This window comes from Urocitellus parryii, chromosome 13 (genome assembly GCF_045843805.1).
Source record: "Urocitellus parryii isolate mUroPar1 chromosome 13, mUroPar1.hap1, whole genome shotgun sequence".
NCBI classification, from domain to species: domain Eukaryota; kingdom Metazoa; phylum Chordata; class Mammalia; order Rodentia; family Sciuridae; genus Urocitellus; species Urocitellus parryii.
The window spans coordinates 68,148,208-68,161,460 of record NC_135543.1 but is presented as its reverse complement, the minus strand read 5'-3'; the positions used below and the strand labels follow the sequence as shown (position 1 = coordinate 68,161,460).

The following is a 13,253-nucleotide window of genomic DNA, read 5'->3' as shown; positions in this document are numbered from 1 at the left end:
TTAAGTCCTTTTTTTTTCCTATGAGCATTTCCTAGGCCTTCCAGATAAATAAAACCACAGAATTTGTTGTCTTCTGCATCCAGCTTCCTTCACTTAACATAACCTATTTGAAGTTCTAGGCAGGTACCTGTATTTTGTTTCTTTTTATTCCACCCCATGGTTGTATCACTCTGATATTTGTTTACCAGTTGACAAGCATTTGGTTGTTTGCAGTTTGGAGATATTATGTACAATGTTGCTATGAATATTCCTGTGAAAGTATTTGTGGAGACACTGTGTGTTTTGATTTAACTATTTTATTTTAATTCTTTAGTTTACTTTCTTTTTGGACATGCAGTTTTGTTTTTCTTGGGTACATTCTGAGAATTGAAACTGCCGGGTCATGTGGTAAGTTTTTGTTTAATATTTTATAAATTTCCAAACTGATTTCTAAAAGGTCTCTAATTTTACATTCCTGCTGAAATGTGAATGGGTTTCACTTTTTCTACATCCTTGCCAAGTTTTGATATTATCTCTTTTATCAGCCATTCAACTCAAATTAAGTGGTCTCCCATTTTAGTTTTAATTTGCATCTCCCTAATGCCTGATGATGTGGAACATATTTTCATGTGCTTCATTACCATTCACAAATCTTTTATTTTTCCAAATTTAAAAAAAATTAATTCAAAGCTCTTCCAGTTTGTATATTATTATACTTATTAGTGTATATTAATTGTACTTAGACACATTCTCATTGTCAAACCCAGAAGCCTCTTAATCTTAAGCATCTCTTACTCTAATAAGGTGATAATTAAAATTAGCCATTGCACCAGTTTATTGATTAAATATTTAAAGGTATTATTTATGTTACAATATCTTTTGATTTCTAGAATTTCCTTTTGACTCTTTCTTGGAGTGTCCATCTGCCTGTTGACATCGCCCACAATGTATTCATAATTATTTCAGATTCTTGATCTGAATTTTTCAAAATGCCCACTAAATCTAAGCCTGGTTTTGATGTTTGCTTTTCCTTGAAGAAATGTTGTCTGATTCTGTTTCTTCTTCTCCTTCCTCATCCTCTTCTTTTTTCTTCTTCTTCTCCATGTATACCTTGAAATTTTCTGTACAAAGTCAGATATGATCTGCTGGGTGAAAGGTTCATAAATGTGCAGTGTGATGTTTTGTGTTTATCTGGTGAGTAGTTAGGCTGTGTTTACTGTTTGACATGGCCATGGGTGTGACAGACTGTATTTCCTCTGGTGTCCTTATTTTTGTCTCCGCTCTTGCCTGTTAGTTTCCCAGTGGATCCTTACTGATTATGGACTGAGACGGTTCCTTCCTCTCTCATTATACAGAATCCCTACTGAGGTGGTGCTGAGGTGAGCATGAGGGATAGGAAGAATTCCCTAGTCTTAGGATTAGACCTCGCAGTCTCACAGGGAGCCTGTGTCCTTTGGCTAAAACCTTCATGCACCCCCAACCATGATAGGGCAGGAATGAAAGAGGGAGCAGGAGGTCGATGTTTGCCACTCCAAGTCAGTTAGATGCAGATAAAATCATAAAGATCAGCTCTGGCATGACACTTTCTCTTGTAGCAGCTTTTATAGAGTAGAACTAATACTCTGGTAATAGTTCAGAATGGTTATTTTCCCCATGCCATTGCCACAAACAGGGGTAGTGTTTGATCCTCTGGTCTAAAGCCTGAGAACCTGACAAGGCTCCTGGAGGCAGCACCCAGGGGAGTGAGGGGCCCCAGTGCTCCCATGGCCTCTCTGGAGTTCAACTCTCAAGTCTCCAGCAACTGCTCCACTGCAGTTTAGGTTTCCTCACCCAGCACTGGTGCCGGTGCCTGGTGTGTGCGCCTCGGCTTCCCTTCAGGTTAGCCTTGAGTCTCCAGATAAGAATGTCTCTGCAAATGTGGGGGTCACCGTTTGCCTGGGGACCTCAATTCTCTGAAGGATCTAAGAAGAGCTGTGGATGCTCAGTTTGTCCAGCCTTCCTGTTTTGAGAGTGGGAGTGAGGACTTCCAAGCTCCTTCTGTTCCAGGCTGGAAGCAGCATCTCCAACTGACCTTGGCTCACTTCTTGCCCTCTATACCTCTTCTACAGTTGATCTTCCAATGAGCAGTAGCCTGTGTCCTTGCACCACCTGTGAGGGTAGGGAGGCCCTGATCAAAGAACTTCAAATCCTTCCTCCTGATCATGCTCTCCCCATAGGGCTGCTTGAAACCCTGCTCCAGGCCCACCCAGTCACTCCCTCTCTTGAAGGCAGTATCTGGAGCTCACATTTGGGACGGGTCATAAAAAGTCTCTCCTGGGTGATTGAGGCTGGGTTAGGGCAGCCTAAGGGAGAGGGGAAAAAAGGCCTTCAAACTCTTTCAAAGTGGTATTGGGCTTACATTCCTCTGCCACTCCTTGCTTCCTATAACATCTCAAGTAGTTTCTGAACCTTATATGCTTCAGCTCACCATTCAAAATAAATGACACTGAGTACTCAAGTTCCTTCACCTAAAGAAAAACCACTTGGGCTGAAGCTGATATTTGGTGGATCTGTTATGAGGACTAGGTGTGAGTTGAGATCTCTTGGTTTAGAGTGTGAGAATGCCCATGGATCAGAGAATCTCCCAGCCCCTGCAATAGGAAAGACAATGCCCGGGTCCCCAGCACCAGCCAGCCTGAGGTTTCCATAGCACCAACAGCAGGTGGTACTCAGCACTGAACCACCCAAGCTCCCCTGACCCTGTGGAGAAGATGCATGGACCGCATGCTGTGCAAAGAACTCATATGCAGACCATAGTTCTGAGCAGTCATGTTGGGTGAGATCACCTGTTTTGTTACCAGATGGAAAGCTCTTGTCTTCCACCTTCCCTAGAGTATGGAGCTCCAAGACCCATCAAAGATGGTGGTTATACAATCATCCATTAGTAGAGGTGCTCTGGCCAAAGGCCAGGATTGTACTTAAAGCTCCTACAGTGTCTTCACACTGGAAAGGCCATTGCTGAGCCTTCAGAAGGTCAAAGACAGGGAAGTCCTATTGCTAATGTTCATGAGAGTTCATCTATTCTCCTGTCAGTAAGGGTCCAGGAAATTTGAGAAATATCAGGGTAGGAAACCTTTACCACTGAAACCCATAAATGGTGTCCAGTTTATGTCACCATCTGCTAAATAAAAGCTCTCCCTTTCAACCAGGGATCTGAACATTGGGGTGGGTATTGTGAGGCCTCTGGGTTCCTGCTGGCTGCATCAAAACCTGTGTCCAGCATATTTTTGGGAAAGACAGCCACACTACTTTAAAACTTGTTACTGGACCCCTAGTATAGGATCAGCTACATCAACAAGGTGACACTGGGATCCAACCCTAAGAGGCCTGTGGACACAAGGGTAGGTGTACCCTGGACCTTAGACAACAGGTACCATGTTCATGGGTGACTGGGGCTGGGGAAGTGGACAGTGTCTACATGCCTGAAGCATCCTGTAGATGTACATGAAAAGCAACCCAGGTGTCAAAAAGGGGGCAGAGCTCTGAAAATCGCTGCCTTATGAGGATGAGCTTTCAGTCTGGCATCAGGGCCTTCTCTCTGCTTCTTGACCAGATTCCAGCCCCCACCACCGACATCTGAGAGACCTCTGGCTACAGGACAGGACCAGTTGTCATCCCTCAGGTCCACTGAATCCAACTATGTCTGGGTTGTATGGTAGAAGTGTAGATAGATTTTTACAAAATTGTTTTCAAAATATCTGCACCAGATCACATATCTACTGAGGGGAAGCACGGCCTCCCTTACACTTGGACACCAGGTGTAAAGCCCGGGGTGGGAGCAGTCAGCCAGGGCAGACAGACCATGACTGCTGCTTAGAAAGCAGCCTGGCTCCCAACTTCCTCACAGTCCACCCTATGGCAGTGCTTTCTGCCCCAGGGCCCCTTGGCTGAAGATTCCTAAGAAGACCCCTCCCTCTTCCTTCTGGAAGCCAGATGACCAAGTGGAAGGGAAAGGAGAGCACTGAGGGACAGAAGGAGCCCAGAGGGCAGCACAGCCAGAGGAACAGGAGGATGCGTCTTTTATTTGGGCTGGTTTGCTGAACTTGGCTTTGGGCGTGGCAGATGACGGACAGGGAAGCTGAGGAAGGGGATGTTTAGATCAACAGTGGACTTGAGTGAGAGAAGCTGCAGCAAGAGGCCGGGGGCCTGGGCAGAGGAAATATGTAGGGCCCTGACAGTCACCCAGGGACCTGCTGCTGTAACATGAGGATAAAAGGCAGAAGGAGCCAGGTCTGTGTGCACACGAGCGTGTTCCAGGGCCCGGGCCAGCCGGAAGCTCTCAGAGGCTGGGATGGAAAGTCTGTGGGAGGAGGGTCGGGCGGAGGGTCTGGCAGAGAACTCCGCTTCCTGACTTTACTGATCCAGTCAATGAAGTAGGCAACCCTGGTGAAGACGCTGGGGTAGACAGGAGGCCTGCAGTCCAGGCCCCAGCTGGCCAGTCCTACCAGGACCCAGGCATTGGGGCCATAGCAGACAAGAGGGCCCCCAGAATCACCCTGAGGAAAGAGAGGGAGGAGTTAGTATGGGGGCCGAGTGGGGGCAGAAATACCAGGTGACAATGTTGGACACCCTGGGCTGCCACTATCTGAAGCAGGGCCCTAGTGAAGGCCAATCAGTTCAAGCCCCCAATGAGGGACACCAGAATGAAGCAGCAAGAAGCTCCTGAGATGATCCTCCCAGTGGAGATCATGTTTCCAAATCCGTCAGTCCACAGCCCCTCCCTCTAGCCCCCATGCCTGAGCTCCTGGTGGCCAGGGCAGCACACACTGTGAGGCCAGGATGGACAGCTCTATGGACAGAATGGCCTAGAGCAGGCCGGGTCAGCTGACACCTCTGTGCAGACCCTGGCTCTGTGAACCCTGAGCAGCAGGGAGCACCCATACTGCCTTTTTCTTCACTGAGTATCCAGCTTCCTAGAATTTTGTAGGAACAGAATCACACAAGTTGTACTGCTATTTTTATCTGGTGTTTTTCCACTAAAGATTGTTTTCTTCTATTTCTTTTTCTTTTTTTCAGTCCTGAGGATGAAAAACAAGAGCCTCATATGCGGCAGGCCAGTATGCTATTGCAATCATTTGGCCCCAGGACAGTCATTTAGTAGTACACCTGGGTAGCTGTGTGCCCCATAGTTTATTCCTGTTTACTGCTGAGTAGTGCACTAGTGTAGGGATATTGTTTAGTTTATTTGCTCATTAGCCTGCTACTGATCTTTTAACTTTTTCTTAGTTTTGAACTATTACCCAAGAAACCTGCTGTGAATTGTCTTGTAGTCATATAGATGTCTTTCTTGGACATCTACAAGTCTTGCTTTCACTTCTCCTGGGTAAATACCTAACATTACTATGTCTGGGTTGTATGGTAGAAGTGTATATAGCTTTTTACAAAATTGTTTTCAAAATATTTGCACCAGATTACAACGTTACCATTTGGGTATGTTGAGGGTTCCAGGTGCTTCACATCCTTGTCAACAATTGATGTGGCCAGTCATTTGAATTCAGCCATTTAATTAATGTGTAGAGGCATCTCACTGGTGTTTGAGTTTGTATTTCTCCTGTGCCTGACAATATTGAGAGGTTTTTTCATTTGCTTGTTTGACATCTAAATGAACTCTCTGGTAAAGGGTTTATTTCAATCTTTTCAAATCTTTCCATTTTGAAATAATGTAGGATTAGGCTAGATGTGGAGGATACTATAGAGGATCTACATATCCTGCACCTAGCTTCCTCTAGTGTTAACATCTGACATAACCATGGTACAAATACTTAAACCAAGGAAATAGAGGTGGTACAATATTATTAAATACATATTCAGATTTCACTATGAACAAATATCCCTATTCTTTTTTTAAATTTTTTTTCTTAGTTGTAGTTGGACACAATAAGTTTATTTTCTTTATTTTTATGTGGTGCTGAGGATTGAACCCAGCTCCTCACACACGCTAGGTGAGCACTCTACCACTGAGCCTCAGCCCCCAAATATCCCTATTCAATTCCAAGATCCAATCCAGGATCCCATATTATCTTTAAATACCAAGTTTTATTAACCTACTTCAGTCTCATTCATTCCTTCTTTTCTATGACATTGGCATTTTTGTATACTACCAACCAGATATTAATATTAGTTTTTATTACCAGGGACTGAATCCATGGGCTTTTCATGACTGTTCCACATCCACACTTTCTTTTATTTTTAATATGAAAACAGTCTCCCTAAGTTGCAAAATGTCTCACTAAATTGCTGAGGCTTGGCATGAATTTGCAGTCAACCTCCTGAACCACTGGGCTTACAGGTGTATTCCAACACACCAGGTCACCAGATGCCCCCCAATTGTGGATTACCCTTTATTTTTTGATGATTAGACAGCTGATATGAACTTACAGTAAAAACCCTGGGTACAAATATAATGTTAAAATACAGAAGAAAGCCAACTATAAATCCTGTCTACAGAAAATTCAGAATCAATTCCAGAGACTAAAAGGAAATCTGCTGGTTAGGGACAAGAAGGGAATGGAGAGTTGTGGGGAGGGCTGGTAACAGGTTGCATCAACGTCAGAAAAGTCATCGTGCTGTACACTTACAAATAACTCATCCTGTGTATATGCTACACATCAAAGTTTAAAACAGGCAACTAAAATGGATACTGTTTGAGGGTCCTCACAGCAGACAGCTTTGTGCTGGGGTGGGCTGAGGAAGGTACTGGTCTGAAGGAAGACTGATGAGGAATGGAGCCCATGGAAAATATGTAGAAGGAAGGAAGCAGGAAGTTTGGGGTCTCCACCAAGACAGCTGAGGCCAACACAGGCCCCCCAGGGGAAACTGAGGCCAGCAGAACAGGCAGGAGAGCAGCAGAGCCCGACCTTACTTACTTGGCAGATGGCCTTTCCTGTTGAGAAGTCCCCCACACACAGCATCTCCTCCTGCACAGAGTAGTTCCTGCCTTCTCCAGGTGTTTGCCCATAGAAGGTATTGCAGATCGTGCTATTCATAAGACTCACCTTAGCTTCCTGGAGAGAGTAGGGCGGTGACAATGGCTCTGTGAAAACGAGAAGGAGGTGAGTGACATGCACTGTGCCTTAGCAAAGAAACCCAGACGACTCAGAACCCCCACTCTGCCTGACGCTCACCACTACTCTCAAGCATGGGTTTCAAACCTTGGTTCAGTCTTCCATGCTAAGCCCCCCACCTTTTTCTCAAAGCTGTCCACATACTTAGCCTATTCCTCCAACAACAGAACAACCTTTCCTATTCTACAAAGTGGCAAATCCCACTAATTATATGACTCCACTCCCTGGAATTCAGCAACCATTCACTCACCCACCTATCCTCTCATGAACCATTCAGTCTACTCTCTACCCATCCATTACTAACCTTTTTGCCATCTCTTTATCCACTGACCTGCCCATCCACACGTCCACACATTCACCCATTCCTCCATCCATCTACCCATCTTCCCACACTCATTTTTCCATCTACTCTCATCAATCTCTCCATTCTTTCTTCCTTCTCCCCATCCACTAACACATACGACCACCCATCCACCAACTTCACCCATCCATCCATCCATCCAATCATCTTCCCATCCAATTCCACATTCATCCTCCCATCTGTCAATCCATCCATCCATCCACTCACCCCATCACTTATCTATTCACTTGTCCTTGTGCTAGGCATATTTTACACACTGAGGAATAGGTTGACATTTTGAGTTGGAAGAGACAGAGCAAGTAAGGTAAATGAACAAATTGTTAAGTGCTATGGACCAAATAGAACAGGGAGATGACAGTAGGGATTGCCTATTTCAAAATAGCTCACATGATCAAGTAAAACTGGGAGTAGCTGAGCTGAGCTATAAAGAAGAAAGAGGTAATGCAAAGAGCAGAAGGGAAAGAAATCTAGGCAGGGAAAATAGCAAAGCAAATGGTCTAGGGATGGAGGTGGCCTTGCTCAAGGAGGAGCAAAGTGGACAGTGCTGCTAGTTATCAGATTTGTAAGGGATGCAGGAGGAGCTGAGGCAGAGAAGGGGCAGAGCACTGATACTATGTACAGCCTTATAGCCAAGGTGGGGAGTTTACATTTTATTCTATGTGCCCATACTAGGGCACCATGTGGGGACTTGAGTAGAAGTACACAGGATGGAAAATGGGAGAGAAATTTGGAGTCAACAGGCAGGAAACAGTGATTTACTGTGCCAGGGTGGAAAAGAGCAGTGGAGTTCCTACCAGGTGCCTTGGGACACTGTCTGGAACATTAAAACAACACTTGGATCTTGCCTTCAAGGAAGAACCGGAATGTGTTTCTACACATATGTATGCTGGGGGCTGGCCACCCCATGACTAGGGAGTGTTCCTAACACTGGGTGGGCAGGTATTAGGCTTGTGGGCAGAGTACTCACTGAAGACATGTTCTGTCCAAAACACCTATAACACCTCTGTTGAGAGACATGGAACCAAATGCTGACCCCATGGATGATTACAAATTTGTACTGTTCTTTCTTTCATTGAAAATACACCAGAAGCATTTCCCCAAACCATCAACAATCCTTTCTTTATTAAATCATCCAGGCATAAGCCTTTGTCTATGATTCTCTTCTTTCAATCTGACAAGGCAACACAAAACCCCAAAGCTTTCTTCATTATGCAGTTCACATGACAAGAATATGAAGTGGACAAGATAAGAGCTAGGTGAGCTCACAGACATTAACCATTCCTAAATTGGGATCACTCTGACTTCATCATGCAGGCTCTGGGTCAGATGCCACATGGGACTTACCACTTTTCCCAAGCACCTTTCCGAGGATTCTCAAAGGCCTGTGTGTTTAAAGTTTGGCCCCAACCCGTGACACTATTGGGAGGTGCTGGAATCTTTAAGGATGGGGTGTGCAGGAGGAGGGTAGGTCACTGCAGGTGTGCCCTTAAAGGGGATGTCAGGAACCCGGGCCCTCCTCTGGCTCTCTGCTTCCTGGGCAGCACTGCTCCATAACTTGCTCAGAATGTAACGTCATCCCCATGTCACATCATAAACCATGAATCAAAATAAGCCTTTCCTCTTTTTCAGTAATTATCTCAGGCAAGTTTGTTTTGCTTTGTTTTTACAGTAATGGAAAGCCAACTAACAACCTGGAATGGGACAGCCCCCAGGAACAGCTTTTGAGTTCATTCAAGTCATCCCAAACCTTGGCTGATTAAACACTGGAATCAAAAGCCACAAAGACTCCAACAACCCAGATTCTTGATTCCAGTTGTTAAGGATCCCCAGATATTCAGGGACTGGGCCACATGGAACTCTGAAGCATAGAATCATACTTTCAGAACTAAAAGGGATGGAGCACTGGCCCGGTCCTCATCTGAGAGATCATGGAAATGAGGCACAGGGGGATCAAGTCCAGGGGCTTCAGAAACCAGCCTGGGCCTCTTGCCTGGCTGAGCCACCCCTCTCCTGTGGCCCTGATGCTTCCTCCTGTCCTTCATTTCCCTTCCTGCCTCTCCCAGGCCCCCTCACTCTTCTCGGAGAGCCTTCCCCAGCCAGTTATCCAACAGGATGTTTGACTGGGCAGCTGCATGTCTGCACGTGGGAGGCAGACAGGAACCACATAGGGTGTGAAGTTCACAGGCAGGTGCAGCTGCAACATGGCAATGTCACTCCCGAAGACGTAGAGCTTCTCAAAGTCTGGATGGGTGATAATCTGGTTCACGAGCATCTTCTGGGTGTGCTGGGTGTGCTGGTACAGCTGGGTGTTCCCCAGGAGGACCTCATAGTCCTGTGGTGCCTGGGATTTGCTGGAGGAGGAAGGGCCCATCATCAGCATCATCTCTGATTCTGGGGCCCCCACTCTTCCTGCATCCTCATCCCACTGCCCACCCTGCTCTGGACCCCCTCCTCCCCGCCCTGATTCCAGGCATCTTTGTCTCTTCCCTTCTAACACTCAGGAGCCTTCTCCCTCTGGGTTGATGAACACTCAACTCACAACCTCAGGACATAGGGCTTCCCACCACCTCCTAGAACTGGAGGAGCTGAGAATCCTGGTGCTGGGAGGGTACTAAGGGGTGCCTCAGATCAAACCCTCTCACTTTCCTAGGGGGAGCTCTGGACCATTACCAGTGTTATGGTTCAGATCTTAAATGACTCCCAAAAGTTCACGTGCAAAAGGCCTGGGTGCTGGCCTGTGGCACTATCAGGAGATGGCAGAAACTGTAAGCAGCAGAGCCTAGTGGAAATCAGTTAGGTCATCAGGTTGGGGGTGCTCTTGACATGTTGGGACCATGTACCCCTATTTGCTTCCTTGCTGCCATGAGGTAAAAGGGACTCCTCCACCATGTGCTCCTGTCACAGTGTACTGTTCTCCCACAGGCCTGAAACCATGTGGCCAAGTTTCCATGTAACAGAGGTACTAACTAAACCGTGACCCAAAGTAAAATTTCCTACTTTTGACTCAATTCTCAGATATTTTGTCACAGTGACAAAAAGCTAACTCATATACCAGGTCTCTTCCAATGTCACCTTCTGATCCATGCCCTGGCCTCACCACCTCCAACCCACTCCCGCAGGGTTGCTTTTCTCCACTTGGAGGTAAATGCTCACAAAGAATTTCTTAAATGCACAAATGAGTGCAGAGAATTGAAGTTCTCCTGTTTCTGAAGGGGAATGAGTAACTTCATGGCTTTGTTCACACAGTTCTCAGACCTGTAGGGCCCCCATCCATATCACAAGCCCAATTCCTCCTTTAAGGAAGTCCCTTGACCCTGCCCCCCACAATGTAGCCTCTCTCTGCACCCCTTCCCTCACATCTGCCCTCCTTGCCCACTTTGAGCTTCTTCCTGCATCATGCTGACTGAAGCTTGTTCCTTGTCTTCCTGAAAAGATGGAGACACATTGGCATGGGATCTCGCCACCCCCCTCCATGTCATGGAGGTTTCGGGGGACTGTGCACAGATTCAAGAGAAACTAGCTGAGGATTGAGGGACAGTAAGTGTACAAATTGCAACTCCCCTACCTGGGCCAGGAGTCCCTTGTTCCCTCTGGGTCCCTCCACATGTGTTCTGAAGTTAGCCACAGAGACAGGCCCAGGAGGGCCAGGAGAGTTAGACTCCTGACTGTCCATGTCATTCTCCAAGGCTGGGGAACCCTACTCTCCCCACCAACGCAGCCTGACACATGGGACAGGGGTAACTCTGGCTCCTCCCAGGAATGTAGTTTAACAAAAGTAATGAAAGAAATCATTTCATTGCTGATCATATCTGGTCTCTGACTAGATTCTTACTCTCAGGAGTGTAGGGAAAGGTGCCAATGTTCTCAGGACACGTCCATGTCAGGGGGGACAGACATAGGGAAGAGGGGTCTCTCAGCTGGGGCTGAGGATGAAGGATGGTAAGGACCCAGGAAATGAAGAAAGCACTGGGTGACCAGTGGGGAGGACAGTCCAGATGGAGCAGACAGTGGATCAAAGAAGGAGCAGTGTGCATTTGGTGGCAGCACACGGACCCACAGCAATACCCAGAGGAGGGCCATCCCCTCTGATCCCCTTTTCTCTTCTCACCCTTCCTCCCCTGCCAAACCCCCTGTGAGGGCCCCAGGAAGCATAACTCACTTGAGAAAGCAGTGGGCTGTGGAAAGTAGCCAGTGGGCGTCAATGAGGACAGCTCCGCAGAGATGCTGGCCCAGGTAGAGCAGGCTGGCCTGCCATGGCCACTGGCCACTCACCGAATCATGGCCACCATACACCTTCCCTATCACCTTGGGCTTCCCGCACACTGTGGAGACAATCCCCCACATCTGTTAGAGATACATGTGGTGTCCCATACCACCCCAAGGAGGTCCCTCCTTCACTTCACACATGGGAAGGCCAAGGTCAAGGCACAAGTGACCCAGCCCAAATGATTGAGGGCTGTCCTGGCCTCAGACTTCAGTCATCGGAGCCCAGGCCTAGATGGCCTAGTACAGCTGAGCAAGAGCTGTGGGGATATTGATCTGGGGGTCTGGACAGGAAGGGGCAAGGTGAAAGGCTGGTCACAGGACAGCCAGGGGACTGGGAAGGATACCCTGGGGCCTCACTCCTTCCACCAGCACAACTCTATGCCTACTTTGCAGATGAGAGGAGTGAAGTTCTCTGGGGTTACTAATCTGACTTTTTCAAGGTCCTAGTTTCTAGGCAGCTGTTTTCACTCCACACCCTCCACCCCAGTATCATAAGGAGAAGTCACCAGGAGGTCTCTGTCCTACTGTGTGACCTGGGGCAACTGACCCCCACCCCTCATGGCATGCTCCATTGCTAAAGGGGTGGGGCAGATGGAGATGACTCTGTTCAGAAGACTTCTCTCTGGGGGAGGATCCATGGTCCTCACTTTTGAGCAGGGTTGTCTTGGTCCCTGGCTGTGCTCCCAGATTTCTGGAAAGGGACCTGAGACTCCTGCGCCTGACTGCCTCTGCCTCTGGGCCCCCAACAACCCTGGGCCAGGCCTGGGCCACGCTCCTACTCCACAGCCTCATAGCTGAGCTCTGGCAGGGATTCCCACCCATAAAATCCCCGCCAGACTGGGGAACCTGACCTACCTTGGGTGATGTCATCTTTGCGGTCGCCTGCTTCAGGGTAGAGGCAAAGAGAACAGACCTGTGGCTTCTCACTGCCCGCCTGGGCCTGCTCCCCCCCCCCCCAGCCTCTCCCACCAGCCCCTACTGCAAACAGACCTTGGGCCCCGCCCACATAGCCCCAGAGCCCGCTGGCTATGGGCTCCAGGTCCTCCTGTTCCCCAGGGAGCTCATCTGCGTTTCCTGTCTGCTGCAGCGGACCAGGGGTACAGGCCGCCTGGAGACGGAGAGACCACAGCAACAACAAGGGCCGCAGAGCCATGAGTCTGGCCTGGCGCCCATCCGGGAGTGCTGGCCTCCGGGGATGACCCCACTCTGACCTGGACCTACCCATGCGCAGAGGGTTCCTGACCCCGCCATGAGACAGGCAGCTCCCACACCCGCCCCCACCAACCACCAACCTGACTCTGCCCTCACCTGCCTCCGCAGGCACTGGAGGCCCTGGCCCTCATCCCAAGACAGACCCCCTCACACACACTGGCCCAGTACCCTGTCCCGTCCCACACCAACCTTGATCCAATCAAGGACCCAGATCAATGGGAAAAGGAAGAGGAGGCTACCCATAGAAAAAGAGAAAGGATATTCAACAGTAATTCATCCCGGGGGTGTTGCCCAGAGGCCAGGCCATCCTGCATTCCAAGGCAGCTCTCTAG

The 13,253-nt window shown here is 48.1% G+C and overlaps 1 protein-coding gene across 1 annotated transcript; it reads right to left on the bottom strand.

The window, feature by feature from the left end:
* Positions 1-4,196: 4,196 nt before the first annotated feature.
* Positions 4,197-12,862, bottom strand: LOC144249977 (putative serine protease 47). Its single transcript, XM_077792214.1, has 6 exons — positions 12,700-12,862; positions 12,565-12,594; positions 11,603-11,765; positions 9,517-9,794; positions 6,885-7,051; positions 4,197-4,514 (listed from the first exon to the last, which is right to left on the bottom strand). Exons 1-6 carry the CDS (start codon positions 12,860-12,862, stop codon positions 4,197-4,199), a joined length of 1,119 nt encoding a protein of 372 aa, XP_077648340.1.
* Between the last annotated feature and the right edge of the window lie 391 nt (positions 12,863-13,253).

Coding starts and splice junctions, on each gene's coding strand:
- LOC144249977 (XM_077792214.1), bottom strand. CDS start 12,862: ATGGCTCTGCGGCCCTTGTTGTTGCTGTGGTCTCTCCGTCTCCAGGCG. Junction 9,795..11,602: donor ACAGCCCACTGCTTTCTCAA/GTGAGTTATGCT, acceptor TTCCTCCTCCAG/CAAATCCCAGGCACCACAGG. Junction 4,515..6,884: donor CAGGAAAGGCCATCTGCCAA/GTAAGTAAGGTC, acceptor CTCTTTCCTCAG/GGTGATTCTGGGGGCCCTCT.